The sequence below is a fragment of the Sus scrofa genome, chromosome 1 (assembly GCF_054392235.1).
Source record: "Sus scrofa isolate SSC_HxYL_T2T_F1_AM1 chromosome 1, Sscrofa_HxYL_maternal_Yorkshire_Landrace_v2.0, whole genome shotgun sequence".
NCBI lineage: Eukaryota > Metazoa > Chordata > Mammalia > Artiodactyla > Suidae > Sus > Sus scrofa.
In genome coordinates, this window is record NC_139383.1 from 155,167,891 (window position 1) to 155,193,640 (window position 25,750).

General features: G+C 42.0%; 1 protein-coding gene across 3 annotated transcripts in view; it reads right to left on the reverse strand.

Moving 5' to 3' along the window:
* Positions 1–25,750, reverse strand: part of ENTREP2 (endosomal transmembrane epsin interactor 2) — a 472,203-nt gene that overhangs the window by 30,442 nt on the left and 416,011 nt on the right. For 2 of the 3 annotated variants that reach the window (XM_021098812.2, XM_084976745.1), the window contains exon 5: positions 7,419–7,526. The exons of the other annotated variant lie outside the window; for it this stretch is intronic. In XM_021098812.2, coding sequence (XP_020954471.1) covers positions 7,419–7,526 — 108 coding nt within the window. The remainder of the gene's footprint in view (positions 1–7,418; positions 7,527–25,750) is intronic. 3 annotated transcript variants of the gene reach the window in all.

The following is a 25,750-nucleotide window of genomic DNA, read 5'->3' on the forward strand; positions in this document are numbered from 1 at the left end:
AGGGTGGTCTGGAGTTGAGAGAGGCTGGGCTGGTGGAACAATTTTGCACAAGTACAGGTGAGGTTGGGATTCTGAATACAGTAAGATGCTATGAAATCAGCATGCTTTGGACTAATGGAGAAAGAAGGGGGCACGGGGGCGGGGGAGGGTGCTGTCTAAACATGGAACACATCAAACCACACATGGCCCCTGCTTTCTTAACACATGAAACACAGTCCTTGCCTCTCCAGCTGGTATGACGCATGTATTGTGTGTTTAACTATCTGAATAGAGGTGCATCAGGGGCCAAGGGCAGGGCAGACACGAGTTTGCCATCCTTTATTGTGGAAAGCCGCTCCCAATGATGCTACTGCACGAAGCTGAGCAACCAGGATAAGGCCAAATGTCCTGGAGGTCTCATAAGGGAATATTACAAATTAGCCTCTATCGTAAATTAGAAAAATCAATAAAACACTCAAGCATGATATGCAAAAGCCGGAACGCTTTTCTGTGGAAGGTCCAATTCCACCAGGAATAAGAGAGGTGAGGAGGTCCAGGTGATCCTATTAGCAGGTTTAAATGAGTCAATGTGGCCACGCAAAGGAGGCTTTTAAAGGTTAAATGACGGGCTGCACTTCTGCCCTAAATGCCAGATGGCCTTTCTGGTGGTGTGCCAGCTCAGCTTTGTGGAGGCCTCTCACACTAGCATTTACCCTGGCTCCTTAGCTTCCGCAGAGGGAGGCCTGGGAGTCACCCCAATGTCCCCGCTGGCACCCATCTGTATCTGTCTGGGAGCCCAGGGTCTCTGTCCTGAGACAGGAGAGCTGGAGGTCTGCATACCACCTTCCTTAGACTCCCTTTGCAGCTGGTGTCGTGTCAGTTCTTCCAATGGTGGGGGCCTGAGGGGGCAAGAGAGGGATATTGGCAAGCAGGCAGCCAGGGAGGAGGCTTCTGGCACTGCTCCTGCCCCTCTTCTCCTTCTGTGCTCCCAGCTCTAAGGGTGGCAGTGGCTTCTAGTGGTTGTCCCCATGTAACCTTAAGGCCCGCTTTAAAAGCTACTTTTAACCCAATCCGAGGTCACTCCTCCCCCTCTTTTTTGCCTTGCCTATGGCATGTGGAAGTTCCCAGGCCAGGGATTGAACCTAAGCCACAGTAGTGACCCGAGCCACATCAGTGACAATGCCTAATCCTTAATCTGCTGTGCAACCAGAGAACCCCCGAGGTTGCTCCCTTTTAAAACTCCTTTAGGGGACCTCTGCTCCTCGAACCCCACTTTGTTTCCAGCTTCCTTTCCCACTAACCCACTGGTGCTCCAAACTCTTCCATTTGCCCTTTGAACCAACCTCAAAAACCAGACATGGTCTGTTCCCTCTCCCTGGATGCCACCTCCCTCACCCAGCAAACTCTTGGGCATCCTTCATGGTAGACAGAGGAGCCCACTGCCTACCTATGCCCTCCACAGCCCCATGTCTGGTCAGGGATGGACAGGCAGAGAGTAACACCGGCATCTGGGTGTGCTGGGGGAAAAAATGGGCCCTGAAGCATCACTTCTTTTCCAGGTGGCTCTGCCTGCCCTAGGCCAGCTGTAAAGTCCCCAGTCGGTCTGTGTGGTGACAAAAGCACACCTGTGCCAGAGGAGCAGAGTGAGGTTGGTACCTGGCTAAGGTGTTCACACACCTGGCATGGGCATCATCATCGCCCAGCCTCCATCATCCAAAAAGAGGAGTTTGCAAAAATGCAAATGCAGGGTCTAAAATGGACTCTGCTGCAGAGAATCCCATTCTCAGGGTTCTGCTCAGGGAGGAGGAATCCCACCTCAGGCACCTGCTGTCCTTGGTAGAAAGAGCAGGATTATTGCTACAATAAAAGTTTTCTTCTTGGGCCTCTTGTGGATGAGCTGGAGCTCTTCCGCTGCACTCCAGACCCTGGAGGGATGCCCGCCCCTGACTTCCAGCTGCACTCTGGGCCTGCAGCTCCCCTGGGGAGCAGGGCTGCCACCCCAAACAGGTTCAGACCAGTTTTAGTTACTACTGTCACCCATGATGAAATAAGAACACAGACAGGAAAACTTGCTTATTCTGTAGAAACCAAATTGGAAAGACTCCATAAAAGAGAATAGCTAAGCAGAAACTGCTGCCAAGCTAGGTCCCGGCAAAGCAGTTGTGAGAGAGCGGGGAAGAATCTCAAAACACTGGGAAGTTCTGCACGCAGATGGCTTCTCCTGTCTCATTCCAACGTATAGGAAGTAAATCTAGAAATCAGAGATGGTTTGAGTTCCATGAAGTTGATGCAAGAAATATAACCCAATATACCAAATAGACCCAGAATCAAAGAGAAGATCATGGACCCAAAGCAAAAGACTGGGGAACAAATTCTCATTTGCATATTTAAAATCAAAATAAAATGTTTATGGTATATAGGCACTGTTTATTTGATTGTCTGCTGCAACTAGCTTTTTAGGTCAAGCAGACACCCACTGGTCCTCCTGTGATAGGTAAGCAGCACCTATGATCCAGAGATCTTTCTGCTGAACTCAGACTACAAGCAAGGTCACTGTGGGTCCAAGGAGGGCCAGTCTCAGTGGGGAGAACTGAAGAGAGGAAGATACAGGTGAACTTGAGGGATGTGGGGGCTCTGGGGGGGTATTATATCCTTGCTGCCTGAGTCAGCACCCCTTCCTAGCTCCATGGCCAAGCCCACAGTGCTATGTCTGTGAAAAGCAGGGTGCCCCAAGTATAGCTTCCGAAGGAGCTCTACTTTACAAGAATAAGACAAGAGTAGAGAACATAAATGACAGTAATAAGAGATAAAGTTGACAAGCACAAGCCTCATGGAGATGCATGTAATAGCAGATGATGTCCTTCAGGCTAGAATGGCTGGCACCAAAGTGGGAGGAAAATAGTTTAATGGAAAAATGGGGAGTTCCCTGGTGGCTCGGTGGGTTAAGGATCCAGGGTTCTCACTGCAGTGGCTCAGGTTTTTGTTGTGGTGTGGGTTCAACCCCCGGCCCAGGAACTTCTCCAAGCTGAGGGCACAGCCAAATAAAAAAAAAAAGAAAAAAGAAAAAAAGAAAGAAAAATGAAAAAATGAGATCACATTTAAGAAATAAAATTTAAAAAGATGAGATTACAGACACTTTGGAGTAAATGCTTTCTCCACTAAACTATATCAATAAACTGAATTTTATCATCAGATTATCTTTTGCCACTAGTTCCACACACACGAGAGAAACTCAGCTTGATAAATTCTGACAACAGGCATAACAATCTGCATTTCATGGAGACATACATTCAGGAGAGGAAATCTCCAAAACTATTAATTAGCTCAAAATGCTGACCCACTGAAATAAGAATAAAAGTGTGGGTTCCTTCCACGTGGGCTTAGGCCTTTGCTGTGAGTCACAGTCTGCTGTCTGGAGTGCTCCGTGGTCTTTCCCGCATAAACTAAACCTGTAAGACATCTAACTTTCCAGTTCTGCATTTTCACAGTGGAACCAGAACTTAAAGGTACTTGGGAAACAGTATATGTACAGAAGCCCCCTAGATTTTTTTCATTTTTTTTTTTTTGGTCTTTTTAGGGCTGCACTGGCAGCACATGGAGGTTCCCAGACTAGGGGTCAAATCAGAGCTGTAGCCGCCAGCCTACACCTCAGCCACAACAACGCCAGATCTGAGCCACTTCTGAGACCTACACCATGGCTCACGGCAATGCTGGATCCTTAACCCACTGAGAGAGGCCAGGGATCAAACCTGTGTCCTCATGGATGCTAGTCAGATTCCTCTCTGCTGAGCCACAATAGGAACTCCAATTTTTTTTTCAGTTTTTAATCCCAACCCTTTAGTCTCATCCACATCTAAACTGGCAACAATATATTTGGTGCCCCTCTTTCCCTGAATCTTTCCAGAGCACTCAATTTGGTTGTAATAGAAATAACTACTGTTTTTCACTTTCATTGGTTTGTATTGTACTAGAATATGCACTTCCAATCCACTTACCACTGGAATAAACTGGTTTGGGGATGGATACAGCCAGCGATCCCTTGGAAAGCTCATGACCCAACTGCTGGGAGCAGAAACAACGTGGGGTGCCAGTGAATTTCAGAGGTTGAGGGGCCAGTGGAAGGGGAGGAAGAGGGGGTGGGCGCGTGCGCGCACACGCGTGTGTGTGTGTGTGTGTGTGTGTGCGCGCGCGCGCGCATGTGCTGTGGGCAGCAGGCAGCACATCCTACAGGCAGAATGGAGAACCACTGCTGTCTGGCCAATTGGTTCAAGAGAGCTACAACCAGATGTACGAGGAGCTTACTGTAGCACTGATTTGCAGAGGCAGAAAAAAAACCCAACTAAAAACAAGAAACAATTCAAATAGAGAAATGTAATTGACTTTACTTCCTTCTCATGGACCAATTTATTGACTTAGCTAGATGGCCATGATAGTTTCAGGTTCTAAGATCAAGTTGTAGAATAACAAAAATGGTGTGATCCTGTTTTGGCAAAAAGAGAAGGAATAAATGAAGGAAGGAGGGAGAGATGGGGAAATAGAGGAGGGAAGGAAGACGAATTATTTATGTATATCAGTCCTAAGAAATCAAGAACAAAATGGAGGATTCACTGCCAAGTTTTCTCAGGAGAGTGGAGTCGGGAAAGGGAGACTATCAACTGTTTCTTTATATTTCTCTATATTTCACTTGTTTCAATGATCACATGACTTCTTGAATTAAAGAGTAACAAAATGAAGAAAATTAAAGTCAATTATATCTCAATAAAGTTGGAAAAAGGATACTTAAAAAAATTAAAAAGAGATTCTTAAGTTTCTTAAAAAAATTAGAAAGGCATCATCAAGAATAACTCAGTTCTAGCTTCATCCCCTCGAGCTGTCCTCTCCAAGGACACGGCCTGTGTGGCCAGCCTGGCCCAACTTCTTCTTTTTTTTTTTTTTTTTGTCTTTTTGCTATTTCTTGGGCTGCTACCGCGGCATGTGGAGGTTCCCAGGCTAGGGGTTGAATCGGAGCTGTAGCCCCCCGCTTATGCCAGAGCCACAGCAACGCGGGATCCGAGCCGCGTCTGCAACCTATACCACAGCTCATGGCAATACCAGATCCTTAACCCACTGGCGCAACTTCTTAACCTATGTGGCCACCATGCTTTTTCAAAGCCCTTTGTAATACTCTAATTCATTCTTTTAGTGGCCTTGTGAGGACAGCAGGACATAAATAGTCTTATTTAGAGCAGAGGAAACTGGGACAAATGGGCGGTGATGTGCCCAAGGACTGGGACCGCCAGTACCCTCTCACCTCCCCCATGGCTTTACAGGTCAGCGGTGTCACAGGCTTTCTACAGAGAGCAGAGCCTTGTCTGTTCCAAAGCCCACAGTCACAAAGGAGAAGGACCCACCAGCAGGTAACTCATGGATTTTTCCAAGCCAGGGGGTTGAAGCAAACTAACCTCCAAGTACTTAGCCATGAAACAACCAGGGCTTCTGATGGCAGCTGTCATAATTGCATTAAGACTTTACTTACCGTGGATAAAGGACATTCATGGTCATGGCTTCCTTCACAGTCACAGCTGCGATGGCCCGATAACAGACCAGGACGTACTCCCTCCACATGTTTAGGAATCAAAATGTGTCATGTTTATTGAGTGCTGATCAGCTACCCAATTAGGTTCCTTTCCTAAGTGAGGTTCAGGGAGGTTTGGAGAAGTTTCCAGAGTCACCTGCTCCATAGGCAGAAGCAGTGGGACTCTGACCCAGACTGCCTAACCTCAGACCCAGGATGCCAGGCCACTCACATGCCACACGGAGGGATGACAGTGATCCTGTTCATGATGTTTTCTTTGTATACCCTATTACAGTGATGACAGACTTTCGTCTTTAGTTGGTAATTTCCATTTTCATTCTTAAAACTCCGGGAATGCAAACATTCAGCATTTCGAGTCCTTTGGTCCTGTTAGTTTGGTCAAATTGGTGTGATATTTACAGATCAACAGTAAAATCTGCTGAGGTGAGTGGAATGCCATGGTACTTAACCTTCTTTTACACAATATGCTGGAGAGAATGGCTGACACGGGGCCTCTATGAGCAAGGCCACAAGTTCATTGCTGCTTAATTGGTATCTTTCAGAAAAATGCCACCTCTGGGAAAGGTCAGCCCTGGCTGTGACAGCTGTGTGGATATACACAGGGAGAAAGAGGCTGCGTGTTGCATACAATCAGAACCAATGAATTTTTAACGTCTTGGTAATGACGCTCTCTGGCCCTGCGACTTGATGAACTGATGTACTGCCCCAGGGTGGATGAGAAAAAAACAAATCAAACAGGCTCCTACAAGAATGATTTGCCTTTTCTTTCCTGAGATGCGTGAAACATGGGGAGCAGGCAGGGCAGCTCTTGAACGGGCCATGGGGAAGTGCAGTGAAGGATTCCTACCCTTAGCAGGAAGAACAATATCTTCCCATCAGCTTCCCTTTATTTGCTGACTTTAATGGTAACGTACTGAGGAGTGGGCTGTGTTCCAGTCACACTGAAATAACGCAGAGCTGTCATTATTTATGGAGCTTGTATTAATAAGTGTGTGACCTCTGCTCTTGGATGCATCACTCCCCCCCTTGGGACCAACACTTCTTCTTCTCTAAGGCCCTGGCCAGATGCTCAAATGATGGCTGGCCAGTGAACTGCCACTGGACTATGAGCTCAGGGTTAATTAGCAAATCTGCAAAGCACAGACAAGCAGTTTTTCAATTTGAGAAGAGCTCATCTTCTAAACAATCTTCCTTTATTAAAAGTGAATTCTGAGGCCCAGGGAGAGTTCCTTGCTCTGGAGGAACCAGGCCCAGAGGATGTCTCAGGCTATAGGACTGTCACTAAAATTATTCAGGGACACAAACCAGGGGTCATCTAGAGGGACATGATGATAGCTGGAGCTCCAGGAGTTCCCGTCATGCCTCAGTGGTTAACGAACCCGACTAGTATCCATGAGGATGAGGGTTCAATCCCTTGCCTTGCTTGGCAGGTTAAGGATCCGGCATTGCCATGAGCTGTGATGTAGGTCGCAGACATGGCTTAGATCTGGTGCTACTATGGCTATGGTATAGGCGGGCAGCTGCAGCTCTGATGCAACCCCTCACCTGGGAACCTCCATATGCTATGGGTGCAGCCCTGAAAAAACGAAAGACAAAAACAAAGAAACAAACAAACAAAACAAAAAATGGAGTTCCGATAATAACTAAAATAAATATATCAGTGGCACTGAATGTGTGGGTTCACTGTCTTCCTGAGGGTCACATGAAGGATATCAAAACCCCACTCACTGTCAGGGCTTATTGTCCTCAGGGCTTCTGATTAAAAGCCAGCAGTGTTCATTCTACATTGGTCTCAAACTGGCTTAAGGGGGAGGGGATTGAGGCTGCCATTTTGAGTGTGATGAGGGGGAAGGGGGCCACTCACCATCTGTAGGACATCGGCAGAGACCATTTGCATGCAGCACATGGCTGTGGCCAGCGCACACACGATGGTGGAGAGGACATTGAGGGCACACACACTGAAGAGGAGGTCCTGCGGGAAAAGATGCAGGAGGATGTCAGTGTCACCTCGGCAATGTAGATGGCAGGATTCTCAGCACTGCTGTCAAGGTCCAGGATGAGGGTGGTCAACGGTCTTGTGGGCTTTTTCCATTATCAAAACTGGCCTTTAATAGACACTTGTGTTTATTGTTCTACATGGCTGATCAAATTACTCTTAGAGACTAAAAGATGTACTTTACAATATTGGTAATTATTAGGTAGTCACTGCGTAAGAAAATCTTTAAATTGCCAACATTTAAGTAGGTGGGCAATCTTTTTTTTTTTTTTTTTTTTTAGGACCACACCCATAGCATATGGAAGTCCAAAGGCTAGGGGTTGAATCAGAGCTGTAGCTGCCAGCCTACAACACAGCCACAGCAAAGCCGGATCCCTAACCTATGGATCGAGGCCAGGGATCAAACCTGCACCCTCATGGATACTAGTTGGATTCGTTTCTGCTGCACCACAATGGGAACTGCCATTTTTCATAAATTTTCTTGAGTGATGAGCCCATCCTGGAACAGATCCCAGGCTATTTAATTTGTCTCTGTATAAAGCAGCTCTTTGTGTGGCTGGCTTGAATACTGATCCTACAAAAGGAGCTAAAATTAGGCTGTCACATGGAAAAGGTAAGTGATTCATAGTGGAATCTGTGAAAGCTGTAATTGGAAGACACAGACATTCTACTTGGAGTCCCTGTAAGTTTAAGAAATTGTGGCCTTGCTTTGGCCTCTCAGGTACCACCAAACACACAAATGCTACTACAAGAGGCCAGGTTTGCGCCTCTTGCACACAATATTTGCTATGTGTTCAATGGCACTGTTACCTTTCTCATGGATACGTGAGGAAACTTACACACTCTCCACAATGGTGCAGAACAGCACTTTATTTATAAAACCTGTCCTCTGCCCTCTGAAGCAATAGCTTTTAGCTTTTAGTTGATATAGATTGTTTAACTATAATCTGTATAAGTAACTAGGATTCATAAACTATTTTTGTACAGCTATCAAGATTTAATATCAAGAAAACTATGTTTCGCTTTTCCAATATTCAAGGACAAGTATTCAGGCAAAAAAAGATGTTTTCTTTGGTGTGAAGGGGGTAGGGGTGATGTATGCACATATGTATATTTTAATCTTTTTAAAATTCTTTTTTGATTTGCATTTTGACCCAGTGGTTGTTCAAGAGTATGTTATGCAATTTCTACCCATTTGTGAAATTTTTCCATTTTATGGCTGTCACTGATTTCTTTTCATTTCATTGTGCTCAGAGAAGATACTTAGCATGATTTCAATGATCTTAAATTTGTTGACACTTGTTTTGTGACCTAATGTGTGATCTACCCCGGAGAATGTTCTGTGTGCCCTTGAGAAGAATGTGTATTTTTCTGCTGTTGGTTTAAAAGTCCTGTATGTATATGCCTATTGTGTACATTTTGTTCTAGTCTACCACTTCTGTTTGATTTTCTGTCTGGATAGTCTATCCATGATTGAAAGTAGGTTATTGAAGTCTCTTACTATTACCGTATTACTAACTTATCCTTTCAAATATGTCAATATTTGTTTTATATGCTTAGGAACACTGATGCTGAGTGCATATATATTTATAACTGCTTTATCTTTGTGTTGAATTGACCCTTTAATCATTATGTAATGACCTTCTTTGTGTCTAGAGATAGTTTCTGACTTAAAGTCTACTTTGTCTGATATAAATACAGTCACTCCTGCTTTTTTTAGGTTATCATTTGCATGGACTATCTTTTTCCATCCCTTCAGATTCAGCTTGTGTTGTGTCCTTGAATCTTCTCTGACTTTCTTGTAGGCAGTACACAACTGGATCTTGGTTTTTGGGTTTTTTTTTTATCTATTCAGTCACTCTATTTTTATTAAAGATTTTAGTCTTTTTATATTAAAGTAATTATTGCTATGGTAAGGATTTACTATTGTTATGTTAAGTGTTTTCTGTTTGTCTTGCAGCTCTTTTGTCTCTCTTCTTAGCTCTTCCTATCTTCCTTTGTGCTTCATTGTTTCTTTTTTCTTTTTCCTGTATTGACAGGTCTTGATTCCTTTCAATTTTTCTTTTGTTTAATTTTATATGTATTTTCTTTCTGGTTACTAAAAGTCTTCTGTAAAATATAATTATAACAGTCTCTATATACTTAAAAATACACATTTCTTATAAATTCTAGGTTCCTAAAAAGTCACTGTGATCCTAATTAGCCTCTAGCTTTAAAATAACATCAAATAAATAATTACCCTATATTTATGTGAATTAAAAAATAAGTTTTGTCAAGAAATTTTTGGAAAAGAATAAGGGTCTTGCACACATCAAAATGTATTATACATTTACAATAATAGAATTATGACATTGATAAAGGAACAGAAGAGAGTCCAGATACAGATCCTTATAATCATGAAAAAAGTGGCACATAATATAGTATGTGCTGGGATAACTGGCTATCTTTGAAAAACAACCAAGACAAATCTAGATGTGAAAAAAAAAACAAGAGAAGAAAATTCTTCCTTGTGAACCTAAATGCAAAAATCCTAGGCAAAATACTCGTAAACCTAAATACAACAGCATACTAAAAGCACATAATGGCCAAGTTTGGTTTATTTCTGTGTTACAAGAATGTTTTAACATAAAATAATCTAATGAAATTCAGCATATCAAATGAGAAAACCCATATGGTAATCTTTTTTTTTTTCTTTTTCAGCTGCATCCACAGCATATGAAAATTCTTGGTCCAGGAATGGAATCCGAGCTGTGTCTGTGACCTATAGCACAGCTCTGGCAATTCCAGATCCTTAACTTACTGCACCAGGCAGGGGTCAAACCCAGGCCACATCAAAGGTTAAGGAACACTGGATTCTGAACCTGCTGCACCATAGTGGGCACTCCCCATATGACAATCTTGATAAATATTAAAACAGTAGTTGATATTTCAACACTAGTTTAAAAGCCCCTAATAAACCAGAAATAGGTGAGAGCTCCCTTAACCTAAAAAACTCTACAGAAAATATCAGGAAGGATATGGGGATACTGGCCATTATCCCTTCTACTCAACATTGTATAGCAGGTCTCAGTCAGTAGAGTGAGACATTAAAAAGAAGTAACCTGGGGGGAGAGATCAAGATGGCAGAATAGAAGGATGTGAAGTTCACCTCCTCCCACAAATATATCAAAAAAATACAATACACATAAAAAAATTCTTATAAAATACCTACTGAGTGCTAGCGGATCTCATACAACCAAAGCTGCAAGAAATATTACTACATAACCAGGTAGGGTGAAAGAAAAAAAAGGGATCAGATGGGGCCTGCACCCCTGAGAGGGAGCTATGAAAGAAAAAGCTCCTCCAATGTGGGAAGCCTCTTCATTGGCAAGGAGATCAGCTGAGACAGAAAGGGAGCTGCAGAGCCTCAGAGGAGAATACAGCAGCTAAACTGTGGCAGACAGAACAGAAAAAGACCAGATAGATGGTCCTGGTCACTTCACTCTACCCCACAGCCCAAGACATGTGCCTGCTGATGCACACAAGGGCTGGGTGCTGAAACTCAGGCTTCAGTTGACAGACCAAGGGAGAAGACTGGGGTTGGCTGCCTGGAAAAGCCTGAAGAGGATGGGATGTAGTCTGGGCCACCACTGGGGATGTGAGCAGCATGACACCTGGATCCACCATTGAAGCACCATTTTTAAAGAGCCTTATAAGGAAGGGGTGGGGCCCCATCATTAAGCATCATCTTTGGCATGCTCACAGCAGGTGTAGCTCTATCTCTACAAGTTCTGGGAGCATGCAAGCACTGGAGGGTTGCCCACATGTGAAAGAGGGGCTGAAATATTAGCTGATCCTAGGGACCAAATGACTTTGGAAGTGGGGCTGAAATCTGAGCCATGTTCCTCTGGATCTGCAGCTTTGGTGGATTTATGCCTCCAGTGCCTTTGTAAGTTCAGCACCTGTAGGTATCTGAGCAGATTACTGGTGCTCCCATGCCTGGGGAAGTCTGGTGTTAGCAGTTGCAAGTTCTGCAGGTGCACACATGTGGAGGCAGGGCTGGGGTCTCCACTAATTCCATAGCTCCCAGCTGTGTGACTATGGCAGCTCCTAGTGTCTGACCTCAGCAGATCTGCTTAAGTGGATCTACACTGGTGTTTGTGAGCACAGTGCCGGAGGGACACCTGGGCCAATCACCTGCATTCTCACAGCTGAGGTGGGGCTGAAGGCAGTGCCAACAATGTACTTCGTGAGTCTGCACAGGTGATACCACAGAGCATATTCCCCTGTGGGCAGGTCTGGTGGGGAACACTCAATGGCTCCCCTTTCAGCAAAAATGCTCCAGTCCCACATACCTCACACCACAGCTCAGAAACAAATCTGGGGGCTTCTACTCCAACAAACGGGGAGCAGACCCTGCCCCTGATAGGGCTGGGACAACCAAAAACCAAAGAGGAGACCCCGCTCAACATCCAGTGCAGGCTGTGGTTATCACAACACCAATCACACTCCCATCAAGGGGATAATGGCCAACACACACTGAGGAAAGAGATTGCAGGTTTCCATACTAAAAAAATTCCTCACCCCCAAAATATTAAACCCATGCAGGCTACATAGGGATGTTTGAACATAAGAACAGCCTTTTAAGACCAAAACTGATACTAAATGTCCATCAACAGAGGAGTGGATAAATAAGATGTGGTACAGATACACAATGGACTATTACTCAGCTATGAAAAGGAAAGACATAATGGAATTTGCAGCAACATGGATGGACCTAGAAATTATCATGTTAAGTGAAGTCAGACAGACAGCAAGACACCAACATCATATGCTGTCACTTACATTTGGAATCTAATAAAAGGACACAATGAGCTTCTTTGCAGAACAGATACTGACTCACAGACTTCAAAAAATTTATGGTTTCCAAGTGAGACAGGTTGAGGGGGTGGGGGGATGTACTGGGGGTTTGGGATGGAAATACTATAATTTTGTTGTGATGATCATTGTACAACTATAAATGTAATAAAATTCATTGAGTAATAAAATTTTTTTAAAAGACCACAATTGATAGTCAAAGAAATACTAGTAAAATGAACATGTAGAGGAACTCCCAATGAAAAGAACAAGAAAAGTCACCTGAAAGAGCAAACAGTGAAACAGACATCTCCAGTCTACCAGATCCCGAGTTCAAAACAAATGCAACAAAAATACTGAATGAATGAAGAAAGGTTATCTATAGAAATGCACATTACTGTAAAAAGGAACTAGAAACTAGAAAGAGGAGCCAATTACAATTAGAAAACTTGTTTTCTGAGCTAAAGGCAATAAACAGCAAACCAAATAATGCAGAAGAATGAATAGGTGATCTGGAAGACAGAATAAGGGAAATCACCCAATCAGAACAGCAGACAGAAAGACAAATAAAAAAACAAACAAACAAGAAATAAGAGCTATGGTAAAATACATCCAGAAGGAGAAGAAAGAGAAAAGGGGATTGAAAAAGTTTTGAAGAAATTATAGCTAAAAACTCCCCATCTAAAGAAGGAAACTGATACCCAGGTACAGGAAGCACAGAGGGCCCCACAAAAGATGAACCCAAACAGACCTATGCCAAGACATATTATAATAAAAATGGCAAAGGTTAAAGAGAAGATTCTAGATGCAGCAAGAGAAAAACAAAAGAGTTAGTTACAGGGAACCCCCATAAGGCTATTGGTCGATTTCTCTACAGAAACACTGCAAGCCACAAGCGAGTGGGAAGATATATTCAAAGTCCTGAGAGGAAAACACAACCTAGGATATTCTACCCAGAAAGCCTATTGTTTACAAAAGAAGGAGAAATAAAGAATTTCTCAGACAAGCAAAAACTGAAAAAAATACTATCGTAAAAGAAATATTGAAAGCTCTTCTCTAAATAGAAAGGAAGCAAGAATCTCTAGAAAAGAGAAAATTGCAATTGGCAAGTAATTTACTTACATAAGCCAGTATATATATATATATATATATATATATATATATATATATATATATATCAAAAAGATTTTTTTAATTGTGAAAGAGATATAAACACAATTAACAAAAAAGGATAAATATGAAGATGTAAAAGAAGACATTGAAATCATGAAATGTCAGGGAGGGGAGTAAGAAAATTTAGATTTTTTAGGTTTGAGCCTATATGACTACCAGTTTAAAGAAAGTAGATATAGGAAGGGGCTAATATGTTTGAAAAACATGCTAATCACAGATCAAAAACATACAAGAGATTCACAAAAAGCAAAAAGAAGAGGGAGTTCCCGTCATGGTGCAGTGGTCAACGAATCTGACTAGGAACCACAAGGTTGCGGGTTCAATCCCTGGCCTTGCTCAGTGGGTTAAGGATCCGGCATTGCCGTGAGCTGTGGTGTAGGTTGCAGACGTGGCTCGGATCCTGTGTTGTTGCGCCTGTGGTATAGGCCGGCGACTACAGCTCCGATTAGACCCCTAGTCTGGGAACCTCCACATGCCACGGGAGCGGCCCTAGAAAAGGCAAAAAGAAAGAAAAAAAAAGAATTTCTTTTTTCTTTCTTTTTTTTTTTAAAGAATTTCTGCAAATTGGTAAAGGAAAACAAACCACAGATTCAAGAGAATCACCATAAACTCCAAGCAAGATAAAAATATCCCCCCCTCCAAAAAAGAAGAGAACTTGAGCATAACACAAAAGGAAATCATCAAACCACAAAGGGAAAAACAAAAAGAAAGGAGCAAAAAAGAAATACAAAATCAATGGGAAAACAATGTTTAAAATAGTAATAAATACATATTTATCAATAATTATATTAAGTGTCAATGGAATAAAATGCTCCAATCAGAAGACATAGGGTGGCGGACTGGATAATAAAACGAGAGCCTACGATGTACTCCATATAAGAGCACATATTCTTTTTTGGTTGAAGGACACACATAGATTGAAAGTGAGGGGAAGGAAAACATCTCAACAACAACAAGCCTTAACAAATTTAAGAGGACAGAAATTATTTCAAACATCTTTTCTGACCACAATGGCAAGAAACTAGAAATCAACCACAGGAAGGGAAAGCAAGAAAAAAAAGATTACATGGAGACCATGTTTTTTTTTTTTTTTTTTTCAAAAAACCCCAATGAGTTAATGATGAAATCAGAGAGGAAATTTAAAAATACTTTCAGACAAATGACAACAAAAATCTATGGGCTACAGAAAATGCAGACCTAAGAGGGAAGTTCATAGCGATATAGGTCTCCCTCAAAAAATAAGAAAAATCTCAAATAAACATCCTAACATAAAATAACTAGAAAAAAGAAGAACAAACAAAACCTAAAGTCAACAGAAGGAAGGAAATAATGAAGATCAGAGAGGTAATAAATAAAATAGAGATTAAAAAGATATGAAAAGAAATCAATAAAACCAAGAACTGGTTCTTCGAAAGGGTAAACAAAATTGACAAACCTCTGACCAGGCTAACCAAGAAGTTAAGAGAGAGAACCCAAATAAACAAAATAAAAAATGAAAGAGGAGAAATCTCAACTCATATTGCAGAAATACAAAAAAAAAAACATAAAAGAATACTATGAACAATTACATGCCAACAAATTGGACAACCTAGATGAAATGGACAACTTTCTAGAAACATACAGTACACCAGAACTGAATCAAGAAGAAATAGATTATTTGAGCAGATTGATCACTAGAAGTAAAATAGAACCTGCAATTTATCATGAATGGATGTTGAATTTTATCAAATGTACATCTATTGAGATGATAAGGTCAAAGTGGTTTTTTTCTTGTCTTTTGTTGATGTGATGTATTACATTGATTGATCTGCATATATTGAACCATCCTCGTGACCCTGGGATAAAAAAATTCCAAAGTAAGATCATAAGATAACTTTGGTACACCTGCTAGATTGGAAAATTCCATAAATACTAATGACAAGTGTTGGAGATACAGATCAATGAGGACTCGAATAAACGCCAAGTAACATAAAAAGAGATGATAGGAAAAAGAAAACCCAGATGACAAAATCCTAAACCAATCTTCCAGGCAAGAGAAGTTTTCTTGGCCATGATCAGTTTGGAGTGTTTCATCCACAACTTTGAAATAAATGCTTTGAAAAAAAGTGAAACATTGGAGGTCAGTGGTTTGTCACTGGCTCATGGAGCTGGTGCTGAAATTGGGATAGAAAGCCAAGATAGTGTGAAGCTGCTGACCATGGACAAACCACAAGATACAGTCAAGGGTTATAAAATGAGTCTATCATACCTATGTGATTGTGGTGGAAGTTTGGCTTGTTCTTTTATCATATTCAGTTCTAAAAAGATTCCAGGGCCAGGCAAATTCTTCTACCCAGTGCAGTGCCCCCAGAGTCACACAGGGACCTGGATGCCCATGAGAGCTGGGTCCTGCACCTGGGTGTGGCATGAGCATCCCCAGGGCTCCTGGAAAACCCCAGAGCAAAGGCAGGCAGCTGGTGGCATGGACTGCTGTCAGAGTGAGAGAGAGCAGGGGTGACCCTCTGAAGAAGGGAGAGGAAAGGATGGAGCTAACCCCATGGGAAACCATTGTACCATCAATGCAGAGACCAGCACAGAAATCCCAGAGGAATCAATCTGATCTCAGGGCTGATGGGTCAAACCCGCCCCCAGCAGAACAAGGCTGCTTCCCTTATCCCTTCACCTGCCAGTGCTGCTGGAGGGACCCAGAGGGATGGGATGCATATGTCTCAGACCTTAGCCCACAGATGCTGGGGCAGAAGAATAAAAAGGAAGCACACCCCCTACCTCCCACCCCCACAAACAGGAAGAGGGCATCCAAACTGTTGTAGAGGGAGCTTTGAATGGGACAAAACTCCATGCCCCGCTTGGATGTGACCAGGTTAGAGGAACCGCCCAAACAGCATCATTTAGGTCAGGAGATTCCACCGGCACCTTGGGGGCTGGATGTTTAAGGGCTCAGTCACTGGGAGGACCTCTGCCCAGGGGTAGGGGAACAGCCATGGCGGCAGGGCTTGGAGGTGAAGTGGTCCCTACCGAGTGCTTCAAGTGGTCCACCTTCAAATAACAGTGCTCTGAGAAGTGTTTTGTTTCCATGTGGATTGATTTACAAGAAAAATTTTAAAAAAGAAAAAAAGCCCTACAAATTTGCAACTTTAGACATTATATTGGAAAGTCATTTAGAATTTTTTTGTGTGTGCTGAAACATTTTTTTTTACTTTTGTATATATATCCACATTTATTGATGTATTTAATTCATTCACAATGTTGTGCTAGTTTCACGTGTACAACAAAGTGATTCAGTTATATATGTTCTTTTTCAGATTCATTTCCCATATAGATTATCACAAGATACTGAGTGTAGTTCCCTATGCTACACAGTGGGTCCTTGTTGGTTATAGCAGTGTGTATATGCTAATCCTAAATTCCTAATTTATCCCTGCCCCCATCCTCTTTGGTAATAATAAATTTATTTTCTATGTCTGTGGGTCTATTTTTGTTTTGTATATACGGTTATTTGTATCATTTTTTCTAGATTCTACATATTTGTCTGCTATAACCATGACTGCTAAGGTCTAGAAACCAGCACTGACCAAGGTGCACAAGGAGGCCCCTCGAGCAGGACTGCTGGGCACAATTACATGAACCTTGGTTGACTTCAATTACTGGGCTTCATCGCTTAACTGCAAAATAACTCCCCAAGGACATAAAGAGTGGGGGAGTGTTTTCACTCATGAAACAACCTTAATGTACCTCTTTTGCCTAGAAATTGAGGGCCAATTAGATTTGAGCCTGCTTAAAAGAAAATCTCAGCCTTGATGGAATCAATTAGTTGGCCCTATAAATCCACACAGTCACAAGGCTAGGGACCAATCTGGATGTTGGGAATTAGATCCAGACAGCAAATGACTGCCCCATCGCTATGTATTGATTTATTTAGCTTTGATTATGAAAGACAGTAATTGTCAGAGTCATCTATTGGGGTTAGCATTCATATTAATCCAGTATCCATTTGGAACTTCTGTCCTTTAATTCCAGGGAGAATGGCTACTCAGTCATCTGAAGGGAGTCCATCTGAACAAAAGGAGGTCAGCCAGAGAGTACCCTGTGGGAAAGGAGGATCCAGACAGCAGTAACTATACAGGGGTCCACGTCCCCTGGGGAGGGGTAATGCCATTTCACCTGGTGCAGGCCAGTGGGGATGATGGAGAAAGACAATGAATAGGAGCCCCATTACCGAGGACAGTGAGCAGAGCCTGGGGGGAATGGGAGGACTGACGGAGGGCGAGGAGGAGCAGAGAGGATAACAAGAATACAGGATCCTACTCTTGTCACAGTAATGTCATCGATGCCAACATCACCCTTGGTTCCACATGTTCTGCACACCCCATGTCCAAACCCTCCATGGTGCCGGTCAGTGCAGCCACCAAGCTCACCCCGGATCTTCCTCTGCCCTGCCTATGCCAGCCTGCCTTGGACTGGGCAGTGGCTTCCCAAGTCCCCAGTGCCTGCTGCTGCCCATTGGCAGTGCTCGCTCCAAGAGCTGCCAGAGTCCCTGTTTCCTATCCCTCCCAGTTTAAAGGGATGTCCATGGCAGCTGGATCAAACCTCTGATCCTTCCCTGGCTGGCCACCCCCTCCTGCCCCCTTCCTGCCTGACCACTAGGGCACCGCGCTCGCATTCTCTCTGCAAACTAGCTCGCAGGCTTGGGCAAGTGGCTACTTGAGTGCAGCCAGGAAGGCAGCAGAACAGGAAGGTCCAGGAGAATGCCTGACGCCAGGACTGCTATAGACCAACCCTGGGTTTATTTGCACGCTTATTACCAGGCATCAATCCTGTGCAGCCCCTCTGCCTCCATGTGACGGTGATAAAGATGGCACTGAAGCCACTGCTCCCAAATCTTCCTGATCCTCTTTCTATAACTTTCTGCTCACACTCCACAAGAGATCCCTGGTCAGAAGCCTCCAGCCCCTTTCTCTTCCTCCTGGGTATGTGGCTTTGAGAGTCTCCTCATTGCTCTGGAACCTGATTTTCTCATCTGTGAGGTATGGACTGGTCTCAATTTGAAACTGAAGTAAATGAACTCCTGAGGGTTGGCAAAAGGAACCTTCCCAGGAGAGCTTCTGCCAGGGGTGTGCAAAGCTGCATGTAATGTCCAGTTATCTCATTACTGGGAAGTTCTGAAACACAGAAGAGGAAGTCACCAGCCTCAGAGAATGTTGGGTACCATTTATTCTGCTGTTTTCTATGACTGGTTATCATGCATGCTTTTATTTCAGTCAACTCAGACATGCATTCATAATGCCCATCCTGGGGACCAGCATGGCCAAAATAAGGGGGTTATTTATCTACAAACATTATGAAGCATTTTCAGGTATTTAACAGTTATAATAACTATCTGTATTTATACTAATTATTTTCAAATGTTAACTAAATTTTTAATCACTTTAAAATATTTCTTAGACTCTCTCTCCTTAGTACATAAGCAATTGATTATAACTATTTATAAGAGAAAAATCTACAGTTAAAACTACTGTTTTTTTTGGCAGCCCCATGGCATAGGAGTTTCTGGGCCAGAGATCAGATCTGAGTTTCGGTTGCTTCAGGTGCAGCAACATGGATCCTTAACCCACCCTGCTGGGCCAGGGATCGAACCTGCATCCCAGTGCTCCAGAGACACTGCTGACCGTGTTACGCCACATCAGGAACTCTAAAAGTACTCTCTTGATAGCCAAAAAAAAAAAAAAAAAAAAAAAAAAGGAAAAGAAAAGAAAAAGAAAATGCTTCTCATATTTAGATATAAGCAGGAATATATAAGATTGACGAAAATGTAGCAGACCGTATTTCCAGCATGATTTTGGAAGGAAAAAGAAGACAATTGCAACCCTTGAAGCAAAGCCTGCAAATGAGGACTCTGGATTGCAGTTTCCTCAATCAAAGACATCTATGGAGCTAACTTGCTTTCAGATACTACCCCGAGTTTTGAGGTGTGCCCTCCCTCCCTAGGCAGTCGATGTCCAAGGGTCCAAAATCACTTGTGGCTCAATGTCAATTTAGTATCTTCTTTTCCCACTTATCACACGCAACAATTTATCCCTTGCATGACAAAGTGGAACTGAAGGCGACTTTACTGACATTTTACTCAGCAGACAAGAAAAGGAAAATTCCCCTTTCCCAAGAGTCTGGGAACTGGAACACCTAATATTGGAAACACCTAATACTGGAGCCACAGAATTTCACCACCACCTTATAAAGCGAGAACTTTTCTTCACAGGCTAGTTCACAGGCAGAACCCCTACCCTGCTGCAGCCCTTCACTTGGCCTACTTGGTAAAGGGAATTTATGCATCATAAAAGTTCTGTTCAAGGAGTATTATCTCCTACATAATACATGAATTTGTGGTTTATCATTTCCTAAGAATTTTTTCAAGACACTGAAAAAAAACCTTAGTGGATATAGTCAAATTTTTGGTAATTCAGAAGGTAACCACTTTCTTGCTGGGCTTAAGCTTGTTCCAAGCATGTGTGTAAGCTGGCTTGTGGCTAAGCCACAGTCCTGGGTAGCATAGCTACTGTCCACCGCAGATGGCGGTGAGAGCCGGGCCAAGGATCCCTGCTCCACTGATACGATCCACGTGGTTTTGGGAAGCTGTTTCATATCACTGTGCCTCAGTGTCCTCATCTGTAAAATGGGAATAGTAATACCTACCTCTCACAGAGTTGTGAAGGTGAAATTAGTTCATAAGAAGGGCTTAAGCAATGCCTAGTACACAGCAAGACTCAATAAACATCACCTACGATTACTACGTATGGCTTATCACTGGAGTACCTCCATCTGATTAAAAACACAGAGACCAGAGTATGAATCCAGCAGAGGACATTTCTCATGAATGCTTAAATAGCACTAGGAGTGATCAGATGCCCCCTCCAGAAGGCCCTTTTGTGGTCTAAACAGATTCTACATGGTTGCTCCTCTTTCAACTAATGGGAGAAAAGAATTCTGACGTGTGCCTACCTTTTACTGTTCTGCTATTTTCTGCCTCCTGGAGATTCTGTCTGGCTGGCACTCTGTTTGTTTGATTGATTGTTTTTCTTTTTTGGCTGCCCTGTGGCACATGGTGTTCTCAGGTCAGGGATCAGATATAAGCCAAAGTTGTGACCTAGGCTGCAAGTGTAGCAACGCCAGATCTTTTACTGTGCCGGGCCGGGGATTAAACTTGCGTCCTGGTGCTGCAGAAATTCTGCCAATTCTATTTGGCTGCCACTTGTTTTGATACTATCTCCTCATCAGAGGTTAAATGTGAGTGAAAGTAGTTTGATTAAAGCCCAGGCAGATTAAGTATGAAGTGAAAAAGAATGAAGAGACACTTGTGGGAAATACTGATTGACACACAGAAAACATTTAAACAATCTAATGAGCCTTTGGCCTCCTGGGGACTTGGATATAATTTATAATAAGAAGTAACATCTCCAATATCAATTTAACTGGTATGATAACATTTCTTGAAAGGTAACAACATGTGTCTTTGGCTCATGCTGCCCAGACTAGACCATTTTCCTTAAATGCCCTCTAGAGTCTGTTGAAAGATAAATGAAGGAACACTTCGGTGTTCAAGGGTTTTGAATATACAAATATTCGAGATGGGCAGGGCCAAGCCACAAGTGGCTTCCCTGGGGCAGGTGAAGTCGGGGAGCAGGTTCTTAGGAGACTTGGTGATTAACAGGCAGGAATAAAGGAGAAAAATCAGCCATTCTGGGTCAGAGCAAGGGGTGGCCATTCCCAAGATAGGAAGACTACAGGGGATGCAGAATTGCTTGGAGTTGGAGGAGGGCAGCAAGGAAGAGCTCAGTTGAAGTCCACTGAGTTGGAGGATGAGGCCCTCTTGCATGGAGACACCTGCCGAGCAGCTGCATGGACCTGGGCTGGAGTCTTGGATTGGGGAGTGGCCAGCATGGAGGTGGGCATGATGGCGGGGAGGCAGGTGAGCTTGCCCAGCGAGGGTGTGCTTGGCAAAGAGAGAGGAGGGTCTGGATTAGAACCTAGAATCAGGTCCTAATTCTGGAGGAGGAAGAGGAGTCTATAAAGAAGATCAATTTAAGAATACTTAGAGAGAAGGAAACCCAGAGCAGCAGAATATAAAGGGACATATCTGTCCCTGCAGATGGAGGTTTTCACATACCTGTCCAGACTCATCCACTAGTTAGTGAGGACAAAGAGCCAAACCCCACGCAAGGTCTAGCAGACATGTACTAGAACCTGTACTAACAAGTTATGTGGGACTTTTACCAAAACTTGCTTACAAACTCCGACACAAAGCAAAACTCAGCAAACCAATACCAAAGATGCAGGCACATCAGGTTACCTGACCACAGCGCGGTACATGTTGGCTACAAATGATGGAAAGGCAACCAAGCAAACCCTCTATACACCTGCAAATTCCAAACACACTGCAAAATACCTCAGTGACTGAAAAATAAATCATAATGAAAATGAGAGAATTCTCAGAACCAAATGAAACATGATAACACATCAAAACATGGGGTATGCAATTAGAGAGACACATAACATCTTCCAGCTTACAGGAGGAAAGAAGAAAGACTGAAATGACAAAGCACTCAGCCCAAGAAGTGAGAAAAAGAAAATAGAATTTGGAAGAAAGGAATACATGGAGATGAGAGCAGAAATTAATGAAATTTGAAAAAAAAAAACAACATGAGAGAATCAAAAAATCCACAGCTTGTTCTTTGGGGGAAAAAACATAATAGACAAGTTTCTGGCAAGGCTGAATAACAGAAAGAAAAGGAATAAACCAGAAACAAAAGAAATTAAAAGAGACATAATTAATTTCTTCATGTCAAAGACTTTGAAAAATTTAATAAAATGGGCCATTTTTCCAGAAAAAAAATATGCACTAAACCTATCTCATAAATGCAAACTATTGCCTTTGGAATGGATAAGCGATAAGATCCTGCTGTACAGCACTGGGAACTATAACTAGCCACTTATGATGGAGTATGATAACGTGAGAAAAAAGAATGTATATATGTATGTGTGACTGGGTCACCTTGCTGTAAAGTAGAAAATTGACAGAACACTGTAAACCAGCTATAATGGAAAAAAATAAAAATCATTAAAATAAAAAATAAGAAAGGGGAAGATGACATAAGTAATGATGAAAAATCCGTAATAAAAGATAAAGAGATTTTCATAATCAGATGAAAACTCTGTGACTTCTATCCCAGAAATATAAGAATGGTTCCATATTAGAAATCCATGAATGTCACTCATGAGAGTAAGAGGACAAGGTTGTATTGTGGATGTACATACACATATGTATTTATACATGATATTAAATATTTATATTAAAGAGTGAAATTTTAGCAAATTCTGCATCTATCCAGATAAGTGTGTGTGCATACGCTTGTACACACACAGATGTGTATGTATATATTTATGTATATACAAATAGACATAGTCATACACATACATTTTAGCAAACGCTGCATCTATTAAGTGTGTATTTCCAGACGGAGCATTGGCTAAAATTTAAGACTCTTGAATTGTAAACTCTAAGGAAAATGGTAATACAATGGGATTTCCTTAACCTGGAAAGCACTATTTAGTCCTAGAAAATTTCAACAACCCTATTCATAATTATTGACTATGTTTCCTTTAAAATCAGGAAGAAGACAAGGATGGCTGTCTCAGCTTCCATTCAGCACTGTGCTGGAGCCACAGCCAGGCTGAGAAGACAGGAAAATGAAGAAAAATCAACAATCAGTGTAAATATTGGAAAGGAATAAGCAAACTCTCATTATTTCCAGACAATGTGAGCCATTAAACTGAACATCTCAAACAATCTACAGGCAAACTGTTAGAGTAAAAGGAGTCAGTAGTAACTGGACACAAGATAATGAACAATGTAAATGGATTTCTCTACATAAACATTTTTAAATAAAAAAATGTACTTTAAAAAACTCTACTTTCCTCAAAGCAACAAAACTATATGACATCTAGGAATGTATCTTAGAAAGGATGGTGAAGTCTCTATATCAAAAATAAGTTTTATTGAAAAGCACAACAAAAGGATACATAAGTATAAAGATATACCAAAAATGACCATTCTCAGCAAACTAAATTAAAAATGCAATGCATTTACAGTGAATGGCTGTGTGTGTTTAGTGCATGGCTGTGCACGCACGTGTGTCTATTAAAGGGGGGATGGGCAAAGGGAGACGTGGAGGGCAAGGCCAAGAGATAGAGGGCATACCAAGGACCAAGGATAGACAAGATAATTGTGAAGAACAAAGTGTGGGCTTATCCTACCAAATACAAGCCTAATAAAGAAATAGTATTTAATACAATGTGATATTGATAATGGGTCAAGCCATATACCAATGAACAAGAAAAGAGAACCCAGAAATAAATGTGTTCAAATACAGAGACTGAATACATGGCCATACAATTAAATGACCACAGACTGTGCTGTAATGATGGATGAGTACCTGTGAAAAATAAAATAAAATTAGATCCATATCTCATACCACATGCATAATTAAGCCCTCAGTACAGTAATGAACTAAATGTAAAAGGAAGTTTTTAAACTTACAGAAACAAACAAACAAACAAACCCCAGGATGTCTGTATGACCCTAAAGTGGGAAAATATTTCTTAAACGCAACACAGAAAGGACATGTCAGACAGGAAATGAATTTTCACTAAAACTGAAAACTTCTCTCTGACAAATGACATCCAAAAAAACCTAAATGACAAGTCACAGAGTGTGTGAGATTTTTATGGCTAAGTTAATCATTTAGGACAAAGAACAAAGAATCCAATAGGAAAACAGACAAAACAGGCAATTCACTGATGAGAAGCACAAACAGCCAATATGTTGACAATACGTGACAAGTCCAAAAGGATATATGTCAAGAAGTCCTGGTGGATGTGGCTGGATCAAGGGCACCTCTTTCTCTGGCAGTGGGAATCTGAGTCAGCGTCACCCTTCACAGAGAAAAGGAAATTGTTTTGTAAAAGGCCAGATGCTCTTTCCTTACATCCTGGCAAGTATGCCCACTCAGAAGACCCAGCACATGAGCATATGTTAAGGAGTGCATGACATTCTAGGGCTGCTATAACAGCGAAAAATTGGAAACAACTTGCCCATTAACATGAGCTAGATAAGCGAATGGCAGAACATTTGGATACTGCAAAACCATACAGGCTCTAAAAAGACAGAAGGCAAGCTACATACAAATTCATGTGGATAAACATCAAAAGACTTCACAATGGGTGAGAATGGAAAACTGCTTATGGTACCACTTATTTTCAATTTTATGCAAATTTTAGCGAAGTATGCAAACATGTGGGGGAGCAGTAAAACCAATATCAGGAGAGAGGCTGTCCGTGGACACCCTCTAATTTCAGACACAGAGAGAAAAAGACATGGCTGGGGTCTCAGGGGGTCTGTAAAAATATAATATATATTTTATAAATATAATATAAAATATATATTTTTTTAAAGATTAGTATACTGTATTTGTCCTTCTCTTTCTGACTTACTTCACTTAATGTGATAATCTCTAGTTGCATCCATGTTGTTGCAAGTGATGTTATTTCACTCATTTTTATGGCTGAGTAATACTCCATTGTATACATGTACCACACCTTCTTTATCCATTCCTCAGTCAATGGACATTGGTTGTTTCCATGTCTTGGCTATTGTGAATAGCGCTGCTATGAACACAGGGGTGCATGTATCTTTTTGCATTATAATTTTTTTTCTGGGTATATGCCTAGGAGTGAGATTGCTAGATTATATGGTAGTTCTATATTTAGTTTTCTGAAGAGCTTCCATACTGTTTTTCACAGTGGTTGCACCAATTTATATTCCCCAAAACAGTGTAGAAGGGTTCTCTTTTCTCCACATCCTCTCTAGCATTTGTTATTTGTAGAATTTTTAATGATGGCAATTCTGACCACTGTGAGGTGGTACCTCATGGCAGTTTTGATTTTTGAAGCAAATATTGTAAACGTGATGAAAGTGGACAAATGTGGGTGGCATTTTCCACATTATCCCCAGACTTTTCCATCTGTTGGCCTGGTCTCCGTCTTGCAGGGTGGATATGACAGAAGGTGGACAGGGCCAGACCTGCCAAGGGCATTGCTGTTTGAGCAGAGACATCCCTATGGCTGTGGCCACCCCACCACTG